The sequence below is a fragment of the Phyllobates terribilis genome, unplaced genomic scaffold (assembly GCF_046119375.1).
Source record: "Phyllobates terribilis strain yellow unplaced genomic scaffold, ASM4611937v1 Scaffold_2__4_contigs__length_985480577, whole genome shotgun sequence".
Lineage (NCBI taxonomy): Eukaryota > Metazoa > Chordata > Amphibia > Anura > Dendrobatidae > Phyllobates > Phyllobates terribilis.
This window is the reverse complement of record NW_027362762.1, coordinates 370,566,018-370,589,253: the sequence shown is the minus strand read 5'-3', so window position 1 is coordinate 370,589,253 and position 23,236 is coordinate 370,566,018. Positions and strand designations below refer to the sequence as shown.

General features: G+C 41.5%; 1 protein-coding gene across 15 annotated transcripts in view; it reads right to left on the bottom strand.

Annotated features, from left to right (window-relative positions):
* The window catches only part of DMD (dystrophin), a 3,940,859-nt gene that overhangs the window by 164,355 nt on the left and 3,753,268 nt on the right, over positions 1-23,236 (bottom strand). For all 15 annotated transcript variants that reach the window (XM_073664716.1, XM_073664719.1, XM_073664714.1 and 12 more), the window contains one exon: positions 18,729-18,790. In XM_073664716.1, the coding sequence (XP_073520817.1) occupies positions 18,729-18,790 (62 nt within the window). The remainder of the gene's footprint in view (positions 1-18,728; positions 18,791-23,236) is intronic.

The window sequence follows — 23,236 nt, the reverse complement described above, 5'->3', positions numbered from 1 at the left end:
ATATTTTTAACTGTAATTATCATTTTACAGCTTACAGTTAATGCCACTTATGTCTTCATATCAGAATTATAGACTGTACACACGTATCACTAATAATCTTAATAATATATTACGGTTTTCCAATGTGTTGGTAAAAAAACATTGTCCGTGATTTTTTGATAAGCGGTCCAGAAAAAAAACTAAAAATGTGAAGTTGGCAACCCTGGACTGAAGCCACGCCGTCAGGCCCCTGTGACTGAAAGGAATAAAGTTCACTTCCTACCAATTGCTGCGCTTTCAGTTCGGTCGCCAGGCAGCTTTAAAATACAGATGAACCCTATATCTGCAGGTTAATGGCGTTTGGGGACATGACAGGTTCCCGTAAAAAAAAATATGCGAAAAAACAAACACCAAAAATAATAGTAAAAATGGTAAAGTTTGAACATTTTTACTGAACATCAGCGAGTGCAATAATGTGAAATCCTGAGAAATTACTTTAGTTGACCTGTTCCAAGTAGGACACCTTCACTTTTCATCCATATTCAGGAGGGTAATGGACTGTCCTCTCAGGAAGTGTGATCGTAAATGGGAGATGGTGTGCAATTATATGACCCACCGATTCACAGGAAATGAAATTGATTCTCGTGGACTTGTTTCTCGGCTAATAAATTAGACAACAATGAATCTTGCTTATATCAACACTGATTAGTGATAATGTATGGAAATCAAATACACTGGCCTAATCTGATGTGAAAACATATTAATAGAAAAACATTACGTCCTAGCATAATGTGACTGGGTTCACTTTAATTTCACCCTTGTTTAATCAGATAAATCTCAGCAAAATGCATCTAGCTGTAACCATGTCTTCTAATAGCCAAATGTCATAGAATCTAATTGGAAGCCTATGGAGGGAACATTTTGTTCTCAGTTATGTATCTTACACCAGGCACATAGACACGTGGACAACATCAAATTGAAATGCGTGAGGTACAGATCGCGAATATTGGGACTGGAGAAATCTAACCTCTCCTTTATGAATTGTTTTCTCATCTCTCACTGAAGATCCAGTCACCTATGGCACATGTGATTCAGATGGCACGTGGGCACCATTTTCCTGGCGTACTTGTAAGGCGTTAAATGTGTAAAGATGTGCTCTCCATGTGCCAGGGCGGCCAAGAAGAGGAGGAGCCAGTACCTAAATGTTGCGGCACATGGTGGGCTAGCTCCTTTTAGGTTGCCCAGTATACAGATTATTCCACCATTAACTCATTTTTTTTTAAATAGAATGCCATACAAAAAAGGTGATAATTTATTCTCTAGAAGGATTACTCAACATCTATATGATTCAGAGTGAGTCAGAGAGGGAGGCCAGTTTGGTAAAATGGAGACTGTAGGAACATAGTAAAACACCCTGTAGCTTAAAAAAGTTTTAAGATGAACCTGTCAAGTCCCAAACACCAGCACAATGTTAAATAGGCCTAGGCCTGTATTAGATTGCAATTTACTTGCCTCAGAATAATCTGATGCTGTAATCATTACCATGGGGGAGTGATTGATGTCCCCACCACAATCAACACGTCTGCAATCTTCTGCCTGCCTGGATGTAGCATCCCCAGCTTCATCCATGCACCCTGCATGTCCAAGATCATGTGCATAAGTAGATTTATTGCTTCCCATCGATGTCAATTGTACAACGTTGGGCGTGATTACAGGATCAGAGGCAGGACAAGTCTCGGGGAACCAATCTTAATTTGCATGTGACAAGCAGGGCCTTAAAAGGTGTTTTATAAAAGATACAAATGTTTATTTGGTACATAAAGGTCTTTACTGTGATACAGTCATAAGAATATTTAATGCTGTGATACCGGTTTGGGAGGTGTAGATGATCTGACAGGTTCCTTTTAAAGGGAACCTGACAGCAGATACATGCTGCCTGATCCACGGGAAAATATATCAGACACTGACTATGTGATCTCAGACAGGTATGTTTGACTCTGAAAAGCTGTGGCATTTCAGAGAAAAATATACGCTAAAAGCCGCCGGGGACCGCATGAGTATATAGGGAGAGACCTGTCACTCCAGGGCAATGGATGGGGTGAAGCCGCCAGAGACCCGCCTGTCCGACTAGCCTCGTATGGCTCGGTCCCTGAGGTTTTTTAAAATATATTTTTCTCTGAAATCCTGCAGCGTTTCAGTGTCAAACATACATGACTAAGACGATACAGCCAGTGCCTGATACATGCTGTTAGTGAATGGGGCAGCAAGTTATCAGCTGACAGGTTCCCTTTAAAAACTGCCAGACTTTTAATATTACATTTTTCCAATTCTGTGAAATGTACTAAATAAAAGAATGTTTATTCATGGGTTAGATCCTCCACCATTCTAGGCTAGCCTCCCAGGCGTCCCCGATGGTCGCTAGACCACAACAGAAAGGCCAGGTCTACCACACGTGACCATCTTGCCAGATCCATCAAGTCATTTGTTGTTGTGCTGCCCGCGATTCACACTTTTACAGGAAACTTTGTGAACATTAAATGTCAGTAGTTTAAACACAAATCGCCTTAAAAAGCTCCCAAAAAAGGCTAAAAAAGTAGTGCTGGTTAATTGCATAAACGGAGAATGGGTGCAAGGTTCATTTCAAGCTCAGTCACACTATTCTTTATAAAAGTTTCTGATAACCAGAACTAGACATTCCCTTTAATAAATACTGCATCCATGGCATTAAAAATTGTCATTGACTTTGAAGTTTAAAGCTAATCCTAAAAGCAAAGTAAAACTGTAATTAAGGTTGTATATAATTTTCAGTACAGCACTAATCTCCTAAACAGTAATGCCATCTAAAATGTCATAATGCAGGGACGTAATAAGTATCCATGTAGAATTCAGCGATGAGGACAATAAAATTACAAACATACATAAAAAAGCTGCTCATTTAATTATTATGGTACAGACAAGTGTCTGCTTATGACAGAGGCAGGCCTTGTAGTGCTTTGGGGCTACTGGATTAGGTTGACATCTCTTATGTTAATGGATGGGAATCCCCACTACACAGATCCTACAATGTTATCACGACAGTGTGAGGAATAAACCCAAAGATTATAGAAAGGAGAAGCAAGCATTTAGTTATAATCCAGGTACTTAGGGATGTGATGGTGTCCATTTCTCTTGTGACACCCCATCACCTGTCTGTATACAGGTTTCTATCTAAAACCATAAGCATTCACATAATACTGGAAAATACCTAAAAGGTGTTGCTCACTACTCTGACAACCCCTTTTGAATCCCTATGTTTCCGTGCAGTAAAATAATAACACGTATGTCAACACTGGCTCTCCCAGCGCTGTTCCAGCGGTGTCAACACCGGCTCTCCTGGGGCTCATGTGACATTGTTATGTCATGAGATCCCTGCGGGCAATCAGCACTGGCTTCGCTCTCACCTCCTTCAGACAAGTCAAGACATCCAGAGGAAGTGAAGGAACAGCCACAGCTCTCACTTCCTCCGATGTCAATTATGTCCATAGAAGAGGAGAGTGAAGCCAGCGCTGATTGGTTGCGGGAATCGTGTGACAAAGTCACACGAGTATCAGGAGAGCAGTGTGGACACCGCTGGAACAGCGCCGGCACCGGAGGGGAGTATATTATTACTTTACTGGGGAAAAAATAAAGAAGATTCAGAAGGAATTGTCCAAGTAGTGGTCAACATCTTTAACAATTAATCAGAATCATAGCCAAGTCCTTGCTGAATCGTAACATGTAAATCCATGCAGTGTACATGCCCTATTGAAGAGGGCTATTTCATGTGCATGTGGATGTCCGCCATACTTCCTGCAATGTGGAGATCAAATCCACAATACAGATTTCTCATTAAAATAATGGGTGATGGTGTGGGCATATTTTATGCAGCGGAAAAGTATTCTGAACTGAAATCCACAAACCAATAAAAAATCATATTTGTGCGATTGGCATCATCACAGGTAAGTGGCTAGTCGATGCCTTTGCTACGTTCTGGATTTCAGAATCTACTTGATAACAGGAATTATCCATTATACTTTATCCAGACCATATTTTGACCAAAACATAATTTCCAGCATTAAAATAAAATGAGTAATTAGGAGGCATTCTACTTAGGAAGCGTCATTTATAAAGCACACCATTTATTTTATGTACCAGGTGCTGATCTCCTGGGTGCTTTTATACTGTGGAGGATGCCTCAATGTCACTGATTAAGGCATTTATTGTATAGCTATTGTATTGGAATAAAAGAGAAATTGCACTACATTATCTTTCCAGCCCACATACTGGGCATCTAACAAAAGGAAGAAAAGATTACATGGGGAATTTCCATTACTCCTATTCAAAATGAAGTTAGAGCAGCTCTGTCAGCTTAATATGCCGTCCTATGTAGGGGCATTACAGCTTCAGGTCTGTACCCCAAGTAGCTAAAACAGTGTAAAAGTATTGTGCCATTTGGATACTAGAAAGAATGCACCAGACACAGTTTAGGAGCCCGGTGCATTCATGAATAGAGCATAGCCCTCCTCGCTACACCCCTCAAACAGACTTATGTGTATGACAAAATATGAAGAAGCCAGTCAAGGTGACAACACGAGTGGTTACAAGGCAAACTCAGCATCATGATCTTCACATCTCTCAGTGTATGGGTAAGCAACATACTAATAATAAATAATATTTTTATCTATATAGCGCCAACATATTCTTGCAGCACTTTACAATTTAGACAATTTACAGACATTATCGGCACTGTGGGGCTCACAATCTATATTTCCTATCAGTATGTCTTTGTAGTGTAGGAGGAAACCAGAGAACCCAGAGGAAACCCACGCAAACACGGGGAGAACATACAAACTCCTTGCAGATGTTGTCCTTGGTGGGATTTGAACCCAGGACCTCGGCACTGCAAGGCCGCAGTGCTAACCACTGAGCCACCGTGCTGCCCCAACATGCTATATGATAGCAAGTTTCATGTCGTCCACATGTGGACCTCTCCTTAGGCCAGCCATACACATTAGATGGCAGACGGCCATACAATGCTTTGGCCGTTGGTTTGGCTGACCGTTATCTCACCTGTCACTGACATACACAGAAGTGCTCGCTCAGTCAAACGCTCCAGTGTTCTCTATAAGAAAGCCACCAACAGACAACTCTGCCTGTGGCATATCTCCGGAAGAATAAAAGGATCAGCAGTCAAAATCGTGCCCTATCGACATCTCCCCCGACAATCAGTTGCCTCCTCTATGCACATTAGAGTGTTACCCAAACCTGTAGATATTGGCAGGTTAGGCCGACATTAATTGAATGTGTATGGGGACCTTTCTTCTTCAACAGAAAATGCAAATTATAAGTAATTACTTATCTAAATTTGTTTTCCCTATTAACCTGTCATTCCCTGTAGGAATGTGAGCAGTGAGTACCATAAAAGGGATTGGCCATTATTTTTTTCATTGATGGTTATTCTTAGGCTAGGTTAGCAATAGCTGATTGGTGGGCAACCTCGCCTATCAGATGTTACCGGCGCTGGCGATGTCCAGAAGTTTACGGATGCTGCTGAAAGACAGCAGTTCCATCAATTCTATAGTGCCCAACTGGGTACCGCAGATCCGCTCCTATCCAAGTGAATGGATCTGCAGTGCCTAGCCAGATTTGTAGCTTTGACGGAGCTGCTGTGTTCTGGCAGCGTCCAAGAACTTCCAGCCACCATCAGTAATGCCGAGTGTAGCTCTCCCACCGATCAGATATGGATAGCCATTGCGGCTATCTTTAACAGGTACTCTTTTGCACCATCCTGATGTGGCTGGAACATGTATTCTAAGACTTCTTAGTTTAATCAGAGTAGTACAACGCCTTCTATGTGACTTATTGCAGGACACCAATGAGTTGAGCAGAATCTTGTCTTCTTTAGCACCAAAAATTGTTCCGCTGATGACAAAGTGGTAAAGTTTTAAAGAGAAATACAAGTTACTTGGAGATATCACATAAGGTGAATCAGGGCGTGCATTACTACTCAGATCAAAGAATAGATACAGGCAAAATGAGAATGCTTTAGTATTCATGTACTCTCCAAATACAAATGAATGGCAGGGTAGTACCTCTCTACAATACTTCACAGATAGTCCATGTGAATACACACCTAGGGGCAAAACATCCTCACTTGCCATAAACTAGGTATTAATGTAATCTGAAGCAACATGACGGATAGATTTCTGCCTTGTTTTGAATGTGTCTTTCGCTTTAGGAAACAAAACAAATGTGCAGCCAAGAGACACAGAAGTAGAGAGAGCTTATTCTGCATTGTAAGAATGCAGCGCAGTCCGGGAATGCTGGCGACATAGGAATGCAGGCAGGAATGTGCACATCTGTAGCCAAAGCTCAAGTCATATACACCTAGATATTACACATTACCACCAACCTAGGAGAATGTGCTGCTGCTAATTACAGCACAATAAAGCCTTCCTGCAGGTTTAAACACATAAAACAGATGTGCTCACATCATACAAAATCCTAATTTTCTCAAGAGGATCCAGATTCATGCGTTTTTGATTTACTGATTTTGTTGATCGGAATCTAAGACATATCTGGAGTATACCTCCGCCATATTACACTGCACTGTACACACATGATGGCCCAGAATTCCTTTTGTAGCATTCAGGATAGTGAAGTGTGAAATCTCTAGCCATACACATTCATTTTTGAGTTGGCAGATCCCATTCAGCTCAGATGTGTCTGACAATCTAATTTGTAAGGGCATTGGCAGACACCCCCTGCAAATCAATGAATAGATTGGCCAAGTTGGAGGTTATTCTGTCATCATTATTCTGAGACAAGTAGAAGCCCCCTGTCACCCTCTAACCCCTCATAACACTAATTTGGGTTCCGACAAACTGAATATAAACTGTGTGGGGAAATTGGGATGTTGTAGGATTTAGACATAAAATTACACAGTATAAAACAACTACAGTTGGTCTTTTCACAAAACAGTCCAAACTTGCCAAAATTGGCAGGATTGGCAAATACTCTAATGTTTATGGGGCCACCTGACTATCCCCGACAGACGACTTCAGGGAGAGAAGGATCAGCTCTGCTAAATTTCAGCGGTTGATCCTCTTGATCTCCCTGGAGATAAGTCACTGCAACAGGAATCTGTCAATGGCTCCCTCATAGTGAAATGAGCCAAACGATCCTGTGTATTATGTATTAGGAAGTCACAATTTGGCTGAATGATCAGCTACTTAATGTGCATGGGCGCCTTAAGGGTATGTACACACATTCTCTTTCTTACAACTGTTCTGGCTCAGGCGCTGGCCCTTCTTTTCTTCGCCTAGGGCAGATTCACTTTGTGCAAGTCTGTGCCAAGTTACTGTGGTAGACAGCAAACAGTTTTGACACCATCACCCAAGCCCTTTTAAAGGACTGCTCAGACAGCCATGTGGAGTATTCAGAAAGCATAGCATACTGCTACTACATGTATTACAGAACTTTGCCTCCTAATCTACTTTTTTCAGCTGTCTAATCACCTTCAGCAAATCCCATTAGGCTGTTCAACTATCTGCTGCAACTACTTACTAGCTCAGACCTGTGATCCTTGGTGTTGCACTTTCAACTCTACTGCAACATGTACCCAGTTAGAAACCCATCTCTGATGATACCGGTACAACTCTGCTACAACATCAGCATTATAACTCTTCTCTGCTAATACTTTTACTGTTCACATTTTCAACTCTGCTGCAACAGTGTGTAATCTTCTCTGGAATCAAGTATCCAGTGTGCGTATTCATCACTGCTATCCTAAAGGTTAATCATTACTGCGGATTGCATAGTTCTCTGCCATCAACCATGTGTTTGCTGCAGTGCTAGCATACAACTTTGGTATTAACCATTCTTCTGCTGAAAATCTTAGATTGACTATACATCTAAATATCCCTCTGTATATTATACATCCGGCTCAGTGTTTTTTTGGCGCTTCCCGCTTCCCTTTTCCATCTGTCGTTTTGCATACCACATTTTTCCTAATCCTCAATGTTCCACGTGTCATCCAGCAAGACCCGCTCTGCCATCAACACATCCACACTTCCAAGAATCAAAATCCTGACTACAATGTTTGGACATTCTAGTCTGCTGTGGTTTTCTGACCCGTCTTGACAGAGGTATGTCCTACAGTTGGGTCACTTGAAATGGTGGTGTGTGTTTTCATCAATATTAGAACATACTCCATTTCGACGACTTGCAATTAGTGATGAGCGAGAATGCTCGTATAACCCTTTAACCGAGCATGCGCGGGTGCTTGCAGAGTACCTTCGGCGTGCTTGTATATTATGTTAGAGTCCCTGCATCTGCATGATTTACAGCTATAAGACAGCCTCAACACATGCACGGATTGCCTGTTTGTTAGGGAATCCTCACATGTGTTGAGGCTGTTTTACAGCTGTAAATCATGCAGAAGCAGGCACTCCAACATAATATACGAGCACGCCGAAGATACTGGGTAAGCACCCGAGCATGCTCAGTAAAAGGTTAACCAATCACACTAGCTCATCACTACTTGCAATGTGCATATAATATGTACAGACTGCAATGATGTTATTTATATTATATAGCATCAGGGAAGATGTGTTTTTTTATATAATACAGTACAGACCAAAAGTTTGGACACACCATCTCATTTAAAGATTTTTCTGTATTTTCATGACTATGAAAATTGTACATTCACACTGAAGGCATCAAAACTATGAATTAACACATGTGGAATTATATACTTAACAAAAAAGTGTGAAACAACTGAAAATAGGTCTTATATTCTAGGTTCTTCAAAGTAGCCACCTTTTGCTTTGATGACTGCTTTGCACACTCTTGATGAGCTTCAAGAGGTAGTCACCGGAAATGGTTTTCACTTCACAGGTGTACCCTGTCAGGTTTAATAAGTGGGATTTCTTGCCTTATAAATGGGGTTGGGACCATCAGTTGTGTTGTGCAGAAGTCAGGTGGATACACAGCTGATAGTCCTACTGAATAGACTGTTAGAATTTGTATTTGGCAAGAAAAAAAGGAGCTAAATAAAGAAAAACGAGTGTCCATCATTACTTTAAGAAATGAAGGTCAGTCAGTCCGAAAAATAGGGAAAACTTTGAAAGTGTCCTCAAGTGCAGTTGCAAAAACCATCAAGCGCTACAAAGAAACTGGCTCACATGAGGACCGCCCCAGGAAAGGAAGACCAAGAGTCACCTCTGCTTCTGAGGATAAGTTTATCCGAGTCACCAGCCTCAGAAATTGCAGGTTAACAGAGGCTCTGATTAGAGACCAGGTCAATGCCACACAGAGTTCTAGCAGCAGACACATCTCTACAACAACTGTTAAGAGGAGACTTTGTGGAGCAGGCCTTTAAGGTAAAATAGCAGCTAGGAAACCACTGCTAAGGACAGGCAACAAGCAGAAGAGACTTGTTTGGGCTAAAGAACACAAGGAATGGACATTAGACCAGTGGAAATCTGTGCTTTGGTCTGATGAGTCCAAATTTGAGATCTTTGGTTCCAACCACCATGTCTTTGTGCGACGCAGAAAAGGTGAACAGATGGACTCTACATGCCTGGTTCCCACCGTGAAGCATGGAGGAGGAGGTGTGATGGTGTGGGGGTGCTTTGCTGGTGACACTGTTGGGGATTTATTCAAAATTGAAGGCATACTGAACCAGCATGGCTACCACAGCATCTTGCAGCGGCATGCTATTCCATCCGGTTTGCGTTTAGTTGGACCATTATTTATTTTTCAACAGGACAATGACCCCAAACACACCTCCAGGCTGTGTAAGGGCTATTTGACCAAGAAGGAGAGTGATGGGGTGCTACACCAGATAACCTGGCCTCCACAGTTACCAGACCTGAAGCCAATCGAGATGGTTTGGGGTGAGCTGGACCGCAGAGTGAAGGCAAAAGGGCCAACAAGTGCGAAGCATCTCTGGGAACTCCTTCAAGATTGTTGGAAGACCATTTCCGGTGACTACCTCTTGAAGCTCATCAAGAGAATGTCAAGAGTGTGCAAAGCAATCAAAACAGAAAATGGCTACTTTGAAGAACCTAGAATATAAGACAAATTTTCAGTTGTTTCACACTTTTTGTTAAGTATATAATTCCACATGCGTATGTATGTATGTATGTATGTATGTATGTATGTATGTATGTATGTATGTATGTATATATATATATATATATATATATGTGTATGTATATATGTATATATATTTATATTTATATTATGTACACACAGCTGACCGGATTCTATATAGTCTATAATAGGGTGCAAAAGTCTACGTACGCTATAGTTGTAAATAGTCCTAAATTGTATTCCAAGTTTTTCAGTCTAAAACTACAGCTTGCACTGAGGGTAATAACCTTTTAACTGAACAGAACATAAGTATAGCAGATAGAAAGCAATGTATCCACTCCCATCTACTGGGATGTAGTGAATCAATAATAGTGGTGCAATGGGAAAAGCTACTGTACACTAGAGATAAGGGAATGGTGTTTAGAGGAATTGCTGCACACTCAATACATGATAGCGACGACTGTAACCTGTATATTGGAAAAAATACACAAAAGCAATATTCAGGATAATGAAACAGATTCCAGTACATTATGGTCTATAAACTCGATACTGGAAAACTACACAGTATGTGACTGTCGATATTTTACACATATAGTGTACTTGGAGCTAAAGACTGCTTAGAGGAGCCATGTTCATCTAATCAGTAGGTTTTTTGTATGGCCTGTCTTTAGACAGTCTTAGGGTATAATCACACATCTGTTCCCATTTTACATCCAAGTAAAACAGACCATTTTTTCACATCTAGATTGCACCCATTTTTAAAAACTGGAGAAGGTAGGTAGACTGGACTTTTATTTATCCATTGAATCTAAGCAATGGATCAATGAAAAATGGTTGAGAAACAGATGAAAAACTGAAATGAAAAGCATGTTTTCTGTATTCCTTTTCTAAGGATCCCCGTAGACATTAATGGCTGAGTGTCAGCTGCAAAACAGATGACAAAAGAACATGCTCAGAGTCTCATGGACCGAACACATGGATCCATTTTTAAAGCCGATGAGTGTATGGATTAATGAAACTATGGATCAGTGTGCAGTCCGAGAGAAAAACATGGATGTGTTAATGCAGCCTCAAATTGCACTACTATATAGCACTGATGCACTAGATATTATACACTAGTGACATTGAGCAACTCTACCTTATGTGAGGAGAATGGAAATTGTCTACATTCATTAACAGTATGCGTGTTTGGGATGCTAAGTGAATAAAAAAAACAAACCCTGGATAAGTCACATGTAGAATCTGCTGCAGAATTCACTCTGTCCATTGCATGAAATTTACAGTGAAAAAAAACCCATCATAGGCTATGTTCACAAATTGCGGTTTTTGCTGCGTTTCTTTGCTGCTTTTTTATGCAAACTTTAAACTGCGTTTTACAGTACCAGCAAAAGCTATGAGATTTCAGAAATGTACACACTTTTTTATCCTGACTGAACTGGAAAATTGATGCGTTTTTGAAATCTGCAGCATGTCACTTCTTTCACCCATAGAAAGCAATGAGTAAATGCAAAACCGCAACAAAAACGCAGCTATCAGGTTTTGCTGCATTTTTAGTGACAAAAAGCAGGTACAGCAGTATGTGAAACACATTTATTTTTGTGATTTTCACAAGTTTAAACCATAATGACTTAGTGTCCTCACCTGAGAATGGCACTTAGGATTAGTACAGTTTGATTAAATTAGTGATATGTGTAAAGTAGACATTGGCTGACCAAGGTGTGAAATTGAACAATACCTGACCAACTCAAGGGCCAACCATAGTATGAAAGTAAACAGTGTCCTACAATCTCAATGCTCTGCCAATGTTTTAGGTAAATTATAACTGACCAATTCACCTCCCCCCGCTATTACATTTCTAATTGTGTATTTTTTCATATACTCATATGAACACTTTTGTTCAGAATGATCACTATTTTTTCAGACATAAAAATCTTTTTCCACCAAATAATTTGATCAAATTGTCCTTTTTTTTCCAAAATTGTTTTATGGTTTCGCATATGTTGTGCATTGGTGACCTAACACCATGCATTGTTCATGCTTCTGTGGTAGAAGCAAAGCTGAACTTTGGGATCCTGAAAAACGCAGCAAAACATGCTTTTTCTACGCAGCTTCTTTACTGCTAAGAGAGCAGGTTTTGCCTGCAGAAAAAATGCCGCAAAAACGTGACGAGTGAAAATAGCCTAATTCTACGAATTTATCATCTGCATTACTGAATATCATCTGTATGGATTTTTGGATTTTTAAAGGGAATCATCTGACAGTAGAATTATGCTGCCCAAGCCATGGATAGCATGAATCAGATGCTTCAAATGAAACACACTATGAAAAGCCAGCTGGGAACAATGCATCTCCTATGACTAGTCGAAGAGGCAAGTTTCTGGCGGCCTATCCCCTCTCTAGCTTCCTATGACTGACTAGTTTGTCTCTACATGTGTGTGTGTACAAGGAGAAATTTATAAGTCTCGGGGAGCGACACCGGGGACCTGTCTTGGAAAAGTCATCTGAGACGCATCATTCCTGGCTGGCTTTTCAAAGTATGATTTATCTGAAACGCCACAGCATCTGAGTATAACATACACAGCTGCAATAACGCATGCTGATTCATGCTGCTTGTGGTTCAGGCAGCATGAATCTTTCCATCAGCTTCACTGCAAGACTAGGGGGGGGGGGGGGGGTCACACGAGCGTTGATTCTCTCATGCAAGAAGATCGGATAGATTTTGCCAATGACACTCGGCTCAAAGTCTGATCAGAATGTCAGTTTACTGTGATCTGATTCTCTTGTATGAGAGAATCACAGCACAGGTGCAGAGAAGATGGAGAACTTAATTTCTCCATCTTCTCCATTGTCTGTGTCCATATAAATCAGACTGCACTCAGATGGCATCAGAGTGCAGTCCGATGTTTTATACGCACCCAATGACTTGAATGGGTGCGCTTGTTCCAATTCAGTCTGTAGAAAAAAAAGGTAGATCTGCACTGCCCCATAATATAACATTTGTCTGAGTGCTATCCGATAAAACTTCAAATAGCACTCGTCCAAGCGTACCCTAATGCTGCACTAGATTTAATTAGGCAAAATATTATCCTCTTTGCTACTACTGGAATATAGAACAGGTCTTCTGCATGGAAAATTTACAACATATCTGCCCCTTGTGAACATAAAAAAACAAAAGGAGGAAAACACCGAATAGATGGTCAAAGGAAGATATACAATATAGGTTTAGGAAATAAAATACCTTTATTAGACAAAAAGTGGTAAATGGTGGCACTACAACCAGAAGAGTGCCTGAACGAATATACAAATACTGTATATTGAGAAGGACTCAGTCCGAAACGCGCGTCGGGGTGTGCGCCGCACTTAACCCGTGGACCACCCAGGTAAACCCAGCTGAAGGCTGCCTATCTATCTCTCGTGTGACCATTGGGCATATAGGGCACACATTATGTGGGTGTCTTTTCTTATTAAATAACCATATTGTGAACTCATAAACCTCTACTTATCTTCCCAACTGTGAATCCCCTTGTGTGTCACAGTATGGATAAACTTTCCTTCCTCAGCTGTGGGCTTTCTATAGTATAATACCATCTTTATCTAACAGCATTACCGGCGCTGGGGTACCTCCTATTACCCTGGGATATCTATTATGATATTTATTTTGTACAGAATCTGCTATTTATGTGGTCCTTGAGTTTTCATGCTCCTTGATAACTCTTTTACTACTTTTTTGTATATTTGTGCAGGCACTCTTCTGGTTGTAGTGCCACCATTTACCATTTTTTATCTAATAAAGGTATTTGATTTCCTAAACCTATGTTGTATATCTTCCTTTGACCATCTATTCGGTGTTTTCCTCCTTTGGTTTTTCAGTCTCTACCCGAATGGTCTGCCATTCATCCCTATAAAGCAAATACATCTTATCTTTATTACATCTTAAACTGATATATATGATTTGATAAGTTCAGTATGTGTCTTTTCTCCCTTGTGAACATAGCCTAAAGGTTCCAATACCGCTAACTAAATCAATGCATTTCCAACCTCAGCAGGATACCCAATCCTAACAGAGAATGTAACAAGTGGTCTGTCTGTAGCAATGGTGTATACAATTGCTTATACCAGGGGTATATGTCATGTCCTGTGGGTATTTTAACGATATTTGTTTGCATTAGCGGGTACTTGTCTGAGAAATACTAATCCAACAGAAGTTTAGGTGTACTCCATAATAGTAACCCAGCAGTGACGGAGCCTTTTCTGGCTCTTTACAGAAGAGACCCTAATCTGTTTTTTTATTGTTCCAAAAGGAATAATTTTTGCAATCATAACAACTATTTACTGCACATTAATCACTTTTTGTTCTTCAGCAAATTTATATACCAGTATTTTTAAACAAATACGAAAAATGAAAATATTACAAAAGAATTGCTGATTTAATAAAACAGTCTATGAAGATCTGCTTACAACACACAGATAAGCAATTTGCATTGCCGCTGATACGCGGTTACAAAAGCTGGTGCAGAATCAAGCATTTTAATTCTTTTGACAGATTAAAAAAATTCAGCACAGCTACCTGTTCAATGTGCAGATGGCAAAAACACTACATAATAAAGCCTCATTTACAGAAAAGAGGCAGCAAAATAGAAGGGAAGGAATACAATATTAAAGCTGGCGTAAAACTACTGGAAGGGCTGAAGTGGCTGATGGACAAATGTATTGCACTCTGAAATGAAATATTAAATATGCACCTGCTGTTTCTGGGAGACCCCACACACTGTGGAAGATACAGAACAAAGAGAAAAGGCCGCCATTTAGACAGAAATGAGATACAAAACACGAGATTGGATTTGAAGCTTCTTGGTCTGGATGAAAGTTCATTTATACTTTAAAGTCAAACTCCAGACAGAAAAAAAACAAATAAACTTCAGTACTAACTGAAGACAATGGTTACATACTGCATTTGCTAGTGTATCCAAGAAATAAAAGACTGGGGGAAGGGGAGGATGGGAAGAGTATGTACCAGGACAGGGGATGGTGGGAGCATATACCAGGATAGGAGACCATATACCAGGATAGGGGATAGCGGGGGGGAGCATATGCCGGGACAGGGGACCAGGATGGTAGGGGAGCATATACCAGTATAGGGGAGCAGGATGGGGGGGGGGGGCGTATACCAGGATAGGGGACCAGGATGGGGGGGGGGGGGAGCATATACCAGGATAGGGAAGCAGGATGGGGGGGGGGGGACATATACCAGGATAGGGGACCAGGATGGGGGGGGGGGGCATATACCAGGATAGGGGACCAGGATGGGAAGGGGGGGCATATACCAGGATAGGGGACCAGGATGGGGGGGGGGGGAGCATATACCAGGATAGGGGATGGCGGGGGGAGCATATACCAGGATAGGGGAGCAGGATGGGGGGGGGGGGGACATATACCAGGATAGGGACCAGGATGGGAAGGGGGGGGCATATACCAGGATAGGGGACCAGGATGGGGGGAGGAGCATGTACCAGGATAGGGGACCAAGATGTGGGGGGGGGGGCATATACCAGGATAGAGGACCCTATACTAATAAAAATGCTTGCCACGCGGGCGTAGAACGGGTTCAATAGCTAGTATAATAGAATATATTATGGGACGTTAATCCATGGAACTAGTCTGATTGCCATATGTGGAGTTGGGAAGGAATTTTTCCCCTAACCTGGAGATATTAATATCTGCCCCATGGGAATTTTGCCTTTTTCTAGATCTACATGTTAGGCTATAGGCTGAACTCAGACTCATGTCTACCTTCAACACTATGAAACTATGAATCATCTTCATGGGTTAACGCTTGTTATTGGTTATTGCTACCTCCATGACCTAAATTCTATTCTTTTTTAAAGCAGATAAAGAATTTATGTATGAAGTTGATCTGCTTAGTCAGTAATGTCAGACAGTGAGAACAGTTGCCTTCAAACATATGGTAACTTGAAGCTTTGAGTTCTCTCCCGTAAAACTAAAATTCTGCTTACATATGCCATATTTTCATCAAAGTGTCCACCTTGACATCTTAGATGTATTTTGTAAAAATAAATACTGTAGATCTTACTACTTTGTCTTTAACATTTGGAAAAACTTTATTTTAAAGTATTGCCAAGTCGTTTTTTTTTTCCAATTGTGTAATACAATTTACACTTTTCTGACCAAACCATTGTGCATTAATGAAAACAGATTAGCACCGAAATTTAAAAATAACAGTTTTTCTGTAAATCAAAAGAGTAAAACCAAGCTTGACTAATTGTTTTTCTTTGTCTATAGAATTATGAAAGACATTTTTGTAATAATAAAATTGAAAAAGTAAAGGTTTATTCTATAGACAAAGTCATTACAAGGTTTCTTGTTAGCAAGGAATGCCACTTTTTTTTTTAAACTGTGGACATAAGTGTTTTTGCAAATACCTTGTGTGCTTTACTACCTGTGAGCGGCGCTATTGCTGACCACTCACAAGCATCACATGACCCCCGGCTGCAGCCGGCGCTGACATCCGCTGATGTCACGTCAAGTGAGGCATGACGCGCTCCCCACGGACAAGCTCAGGCCTACTGCTCTTACAGACAAACAGCTTCTCACATCTTTCCACATACAGAGTCTTCCTCTGATACCAAAAACCTACCAGTGATGTGGTGAAGTTTTTCAGCGCCACACCACACACTCTCTACTTTAGGGTTGGGCTCCTACTGAGTACAAGCTGACGCCAATACCTCCTCCTGGCTAGAACATCAATAAATATTGGGGATATGAAGCTTAAGGCCCAAATACACATTAGACCCACCAGTGAGGTCTGCTCTCCTAGAGAACACACGCGCATTTGGCAAAACGAAAGCCCCGTGTATTGGAAAGTCAGACAATATAGCTGTCAGCTGAACAATCGGCTGAACCATTGTTAACCCGTCAGCTATCTGAAGTGTATGGGTGGCATTATGGCCTCAACATTCCAACTAAAATGCAGCTGCTTCAGGTTCCCTTCCTTATCGGTGTAAGATATGAGAAGAATGGCTTCTTCTGGGCAGGGTGTGTTACCATCCAAGGTAAGGCATGCATTTATAAACTCATTCATTTGCATTCTTTGCCTAAGGACACATGAAGAACCTGTACAATACATTTATTTGCTGCCAACACCTTAAAAATTTTTGGAAAAATCCTGCGGGCTTAATAGTACACTGAATCCTTATTGCCTTGCTTATATATGGGCAGACAGCTGTGCAAGACCTCTGCTTGTTCCTCAGAACGCAGCAAACGGTAAATTATATAGTTCTTTGTTAAAACAGAAAGGTTGAGTCTGCAAATATCTTGAATAGACAAGCCTGAAAACAAAGAAAGCCTATTGATAGACTACCCTACACATACCGTGAAATTAAGAAGATGATGCCGACATATTATAACAATATGCCGTATCCACGCAACAGAAGGATAGACATAATATGGTAGAAGTCTGTAAACAACATTCCTGAACGTAGAACAATGGACTAAACAGTAAGAAATGGAAAACCTTGCCTCTTTATTAAAGATTCATTACCTCCGCAAACCCTGGAATGAAGGGGTTGCAGAAATAGACACATTTCGGCATCCCCTAAATTTTCTTTCTATAGAGTGCCACCTATACCTGCGCTGTGTGAAAACAATTATCCCACCCACTGCAACACTGCCCACTCATGCTAGGGTTCTGTCGACGTCTGACTGCATATTAACTCTATGGCGGGAACAAGTTGAGGAGCCTATTAGACAATCATCCAACCAGAGAGATTACTTAGGCCGGGTTCAGATGGCTGTATTTCACGTTTTATATATGGACCACAAAACTCAGCATATATGAGGCTGTGAGTTCAGCTCAGAAGACCCACAGTCAGTCCAGGCATTGTGGCCCATAAATGAACCATGAAATATGGACATCTAAACCTGCCCTAAATGTACCTCTCTGGATGGATATTGGTCTAAAAGGCTCTTAACTTCTAAAAGAAGCCCTCCCATGATCTTTTTTCTCTCTTTTAAATCTGTGTATCTGTGTAAGAACTGCAGCATCAGTGTGTTAATATACTTACCGCCATCTTCTCTGGTATCCAGCACCATTCCGCTCCTCCTCTGAGTGACGTCACCGCTCTTCAGACTTTCCGGGTCAGAACGAAGCTCTATAGACCTACATTGTAAAAGAGACTTCGAGCTCGCACAGAGTGAGCCGGAAGAGCAGTGGCATCACTCAGAAAAGGAGCAAAACAGCATTGGTTACTGGAGAAGATGGTGGTAGGTGAGTATATTAACACACTGACAGTACAATATATGCACAGATTTAAAGAAAAAAAAAACTATTTTATGGGAGGGCTTCTTTAATGGGTTTCCCACCATAGAGTTATTAAGCAATTAGACCTTCACAGATCCCCTAGAATGAATGGGCAGTGTTACAGTGAATGGGATAAGTAATAATCATTGAAATAAAAATGAGAGGAAGCTGCACTTTATCGATTCAACCCCTTTGTTCTAGGGATTGCCATGGTATTAAATCTTTATTAACAAGATGTTAGGTTTTACAGTAAAAATAAACAAGAAAAAAACATTGGTGGAGCTCTACTTGGATTTTTATTTGATCTTATCCTTACCTAAAGACTGGTAGAGCTCTGTCATTTTGGGATGATCCCAGCAGGTTGTTTGAGTATCATGACTGAAAGAAAAGAAAAAATATGTTATCCAGTTGCCTTAAACCACTCACTAAACAAAAATATCATTATAGTTCTACAGTTTCCAGACAATAATGGAATCTCTAAAAGCATGCAAGCCATACTACAGAAGGCTTCCAGAGAAAAATACTGTGTACACAAAGGCACTGGAGGCAGCACAACTACAGTGCCAACAGAAAAACTCCACCAGCCGAAAATCCAGGGGAAAAATAGAACTTTATTCCAGTGCGATTAAAAAATGAATGACATCTTCAATTTCATCCAGCAATGTAATATAAATTTCCTACACGTTTCTGACTGTAAACCAGTCCTTAATCATGGATGATGGTGATAAATTTCATAAGTATCTAAAAGAGTTCTAGTAGTTGATAAGTCTATGAGCCAATCCATCAACGCTTTTACGCTGGTATACTGGTGTAAAAAGATTTGAAAAGTTGCATAATTTTGGCACAACTACGCTAAAACTATGCAACACAGTGTGCATGGTGACCACCGCTCGTCAAATTCATGACAAGCAGCGGCATTTGCCGCTAGAGTAGGATTTGTGGTGAGGTACACACACAGGTGCACACCACTCGTCCATATGCCTCTTCATGAATCAGGATCGTCTGACGTCAGCACACCTCCTCATTAAAGTCAGTCTTCATGTATTAGACACCTTGTGTTCATAAGGTTCCAATGTACAAAGCAATTGACCTCTGGATATGGTCACTATGGGACCAATACACTAAGACTTGCGTTGCACCCGCCACTCTTAGGCCACGGCCACACTATCAGTGTTTAGTCAGTATTTTTTCTCAGGAGTGGGAGCCAAAACCAGGTGAGGAACAATCAGAGAAAAGGTATAATAGAAACAAGTCACCCATTCTGCATTCATCACCCACTCCTGGTTTTGGCTCCCACTCCTGAGAAAAAATACTGACAGAATATTGATAGTGGGGCCGTGGCCTTAATGAAGGGCTCACTGGAGAATTCATTAAGATGCCCACACTACTTAATGAATTTGGCACAACTTCTCATTGACGTCTCTGTTGTCCTCACCAGAACTGGAGTAGTAATTCTTGCCTAAGAAAAGCCAGCACTTTTCCTGAAATTGACAGGTGGGCAAAGTTACATCGCGTCCCGACTCTACCCCAGTTCCCGCCATTTTGGCAATGCTGCTTCAAACTGACATAAAAACACCAAAAGTCACAACATTTTTTGTGAAACTCTGTCTGACCACTGGGAACCGCAGCGATTTCAAGAATGGGCCTGTCTTGAAAGGTGTGGAGATGAGCATTCTCAACCTATGAGGCCACTGGAAATAGCAGAGCAGCGCACTAAGCTGTCTCCAGCAGTCCATAGACAATGTATGGAGCAGAGGACGAGCATGTGCACCTCCACCCTATTCAAAATTACTAGTGATTTTGCAATAACTCTGTAAGCACGCATTAAATAAAAAAACAAGAGACTGTGAAGACTCTTTTGGACCAGAGTTCCAGTGGAAACTAGAATTTATATACTGCCACTTCACAATTTGGTTTTGGATTTGGTGACCCCACCTACTTTCATTGGAAGAGTTACTAATGTCGCAGAACAGACAAGTGTAACCGCACGTTTAGTTCAACCTCAACCACAAAGCAGAGTACACAAAGACTGTATGGTGCAAATGGAGTCGTTATAAAGCCATACGTATTCCATGTACAGCTACAAGGTGTCTTACCGTTTTGGTTAATAATTACTAAAATACGAGGACATGTAGACATATGGCATGGGCTTATAGAGTTAGTGGATCAATAACAGAATTGTGTATACGAGGCTTTAAAAAAAAAAAGACACTTTTAAAAACTAAGACATGATAGAAACGGTGACTATTAATGCACACAACAAAGTTTCTCACCAAAACCTTGCACAGTAAACCATAGAACAACGTGACGTTAAGTAATGGCTGCGTTGGCGCATATAGACGATCAGTATGATTTTGATGACTCCGCTTGATAACGCATTGACTTTCCACAGCAGCCGAGCTGAAGTTTTATTACAACTTAATCGTTTATTTTGTCTCTCTGTATGAGCCAATTACATTGATAAGTTGTTTTCCAGCCCTAAGTATCTCCATTTATCACTCGGAGCTACGCTGTGTTTTGGTAAGGTTTTAGAACGGTTATTACCTTTGAAGAATGGCTCAATGTGTGGATAAGTACAACAATAGGCATGATATATAGGAACTCCTAGCAGCTTTTATTAAAGAACACAATAAAGATAACATAAAACTTTGGAAGGGATTGAAAAACTTTCTTCTGTAGTGAAAAATCCAGCATCGGTTGAGTGATGTTCCATAGAGCCATTTTACGTCAGATGCTCATGCCATGTTTCCTCCCACATCTGTTCGATTTCTAGAAGTTTAAAGAGTTGGTGTGCAGCTTGTCTTCTACTGATAAATCCTCGGGGCAGCGGCAGGGAAATGCAACTTCCGGCTTCCCTGCAATCGCCCTCGTATGTTAAGGGAGGTATCTGATAATAGGGACATATTAAGGAATTGCCGCATACGATTTTGTGCTCGGAACTGAAAACATGAACTTACAAAGCTGAGACATGTTACAACAAAAGTGGCTTAAGTACACAAATGCAATCACTCTGCCTGGGCGTTCATGAAATGCCACAGCTAATAGAGAGTGCAACAATTCAGCCGGATAGATGTGAAGGAATCATGTGCTGAATGCTTCCAACCAGCTGCTGTGTGAGATCATGTCAAAGCAGAAGGCAATTAACGGGGCTCTCATAATTACTGACATGTCCATGAGTAATTAATCACCCCTGACGTAGTCCTGTCCCGACACTTAAGGAACTTTCACACGGCCAGTGACTGCCTGAACGATCATTCATTACTGGTCATTGCCCAGTGGTTCAGCAACAAAATGCTTGTTTGCCTTTGATCGCATCTTTTATGTTGGCAGCACTCGTGTAAACGGGATGTTAAGGCGGACAAATATGTAAAATGCACAACAGGGAAGAATGCTTGTGCGTATGGACCCCCTTCACCATCTGTGAAAATGAAAATAGAAAACTTACTATGCCATTGATAAGCACTTGTCAATGGCCATTTACATGCCCCTGTAAAAGGACTACGTTCATATGCGGCAGTCATGCTTTGGCTTTTAACCACAAAAGCCCTATACCGCTGTAATCTTTTCACTGTTTCCCTGCACAATCACTAAATCTTGTAGGGAAATAGCGGTATGACCTGAAAAGCCAGGCGGCCATTATGCTCATCTGTGTGGTCTTCCAAGAAGAACACGTTTCCCTGCAAGATGTTCCGTGCGCCACACATGTGACACACATGGACAGACGGGACACGGATATCTCCGTTACAGTTTTTTCCGGGACAGACGTGTGAAACTGGCCTTTAGTGTGAGCTGACAGCAAGAGTTCATCAGCAGGTGAAATACATGAAAGGGAAGCTATCAGTAAGATCAACCCTCCTAATCCATCTATATCGGCATGTAGGTCGTAGGATGCTAAATAAAATGATACCTTGATACAGTATCTGCGATCCAATATCTTATTCCAGAGAAATCTATGTTTTTCTTAATGTGTAAATGAGCTGTTCAGGACTATGAGCCTGACATAGATCTCCCCAAGAATCTGCCTCAGAAGTTTATTTTTAAATGAAAAGGGGAGTTACCAATGCGAGACATGTAGATCAGGAGAGCAGACTGTCAGTCATTACATGTCTCACACTGGTAATGCCTCCTTTCATATAAAATAAGCCCTGGAGGCAGATTCTCAGGGAGATCTACCATATTTATGGTTCGAATACATGTGAAGCGGGATCGCAAGCAAGCAGGGTCCCTCAGTCTGGAAGCCGAAGGCTGCAGAAGCTGTGCGATGCTGTGGGCCCAGTGTCGGCGGTCAGGCAGAGCTTTCCCGGCGGCCGAATGCGCAGACTGGGATCTCGACCCAACCGAGATCTCAACTGCACAAGCGCTGTCTCCGGTGGCCATCTTCCTGAAGCCGTGGGCATAAGGGAAATGGCCACCAAGATCCCATACTGAGCATGCGCTGGCTCGGGCAGCCATTTTCCTGTAGACCACGGCTTCTGGAAGATGGCCGCTGGAAAAGCAGTGCACTGCGCTCTGCTTCACCGCCGACACCGAGCTCACAGCATCTCACTGCTTCTGCCGCTGCCGGGTTCCTGAGGGAGGGACTCTGCTTCCTGTTATGCCGCGCCACCACCACCGCAACCCCCTGCTGCTGGAGAACCACCTTCTCCCACCCAGGGCCCACAGCACAGACGGATTAGGAGGGGTGATCCTGCTGATATCCCTTTAGTATGTTTGTATTACCCCTATCACCCCATTTAACCAAAATGGAGGGGGAAATTTTGGCCCGCAGTAGGAGATTGAAATTCAACTTCTCTCCCAGATTACTTTTGAAGGACATTTGTTTAG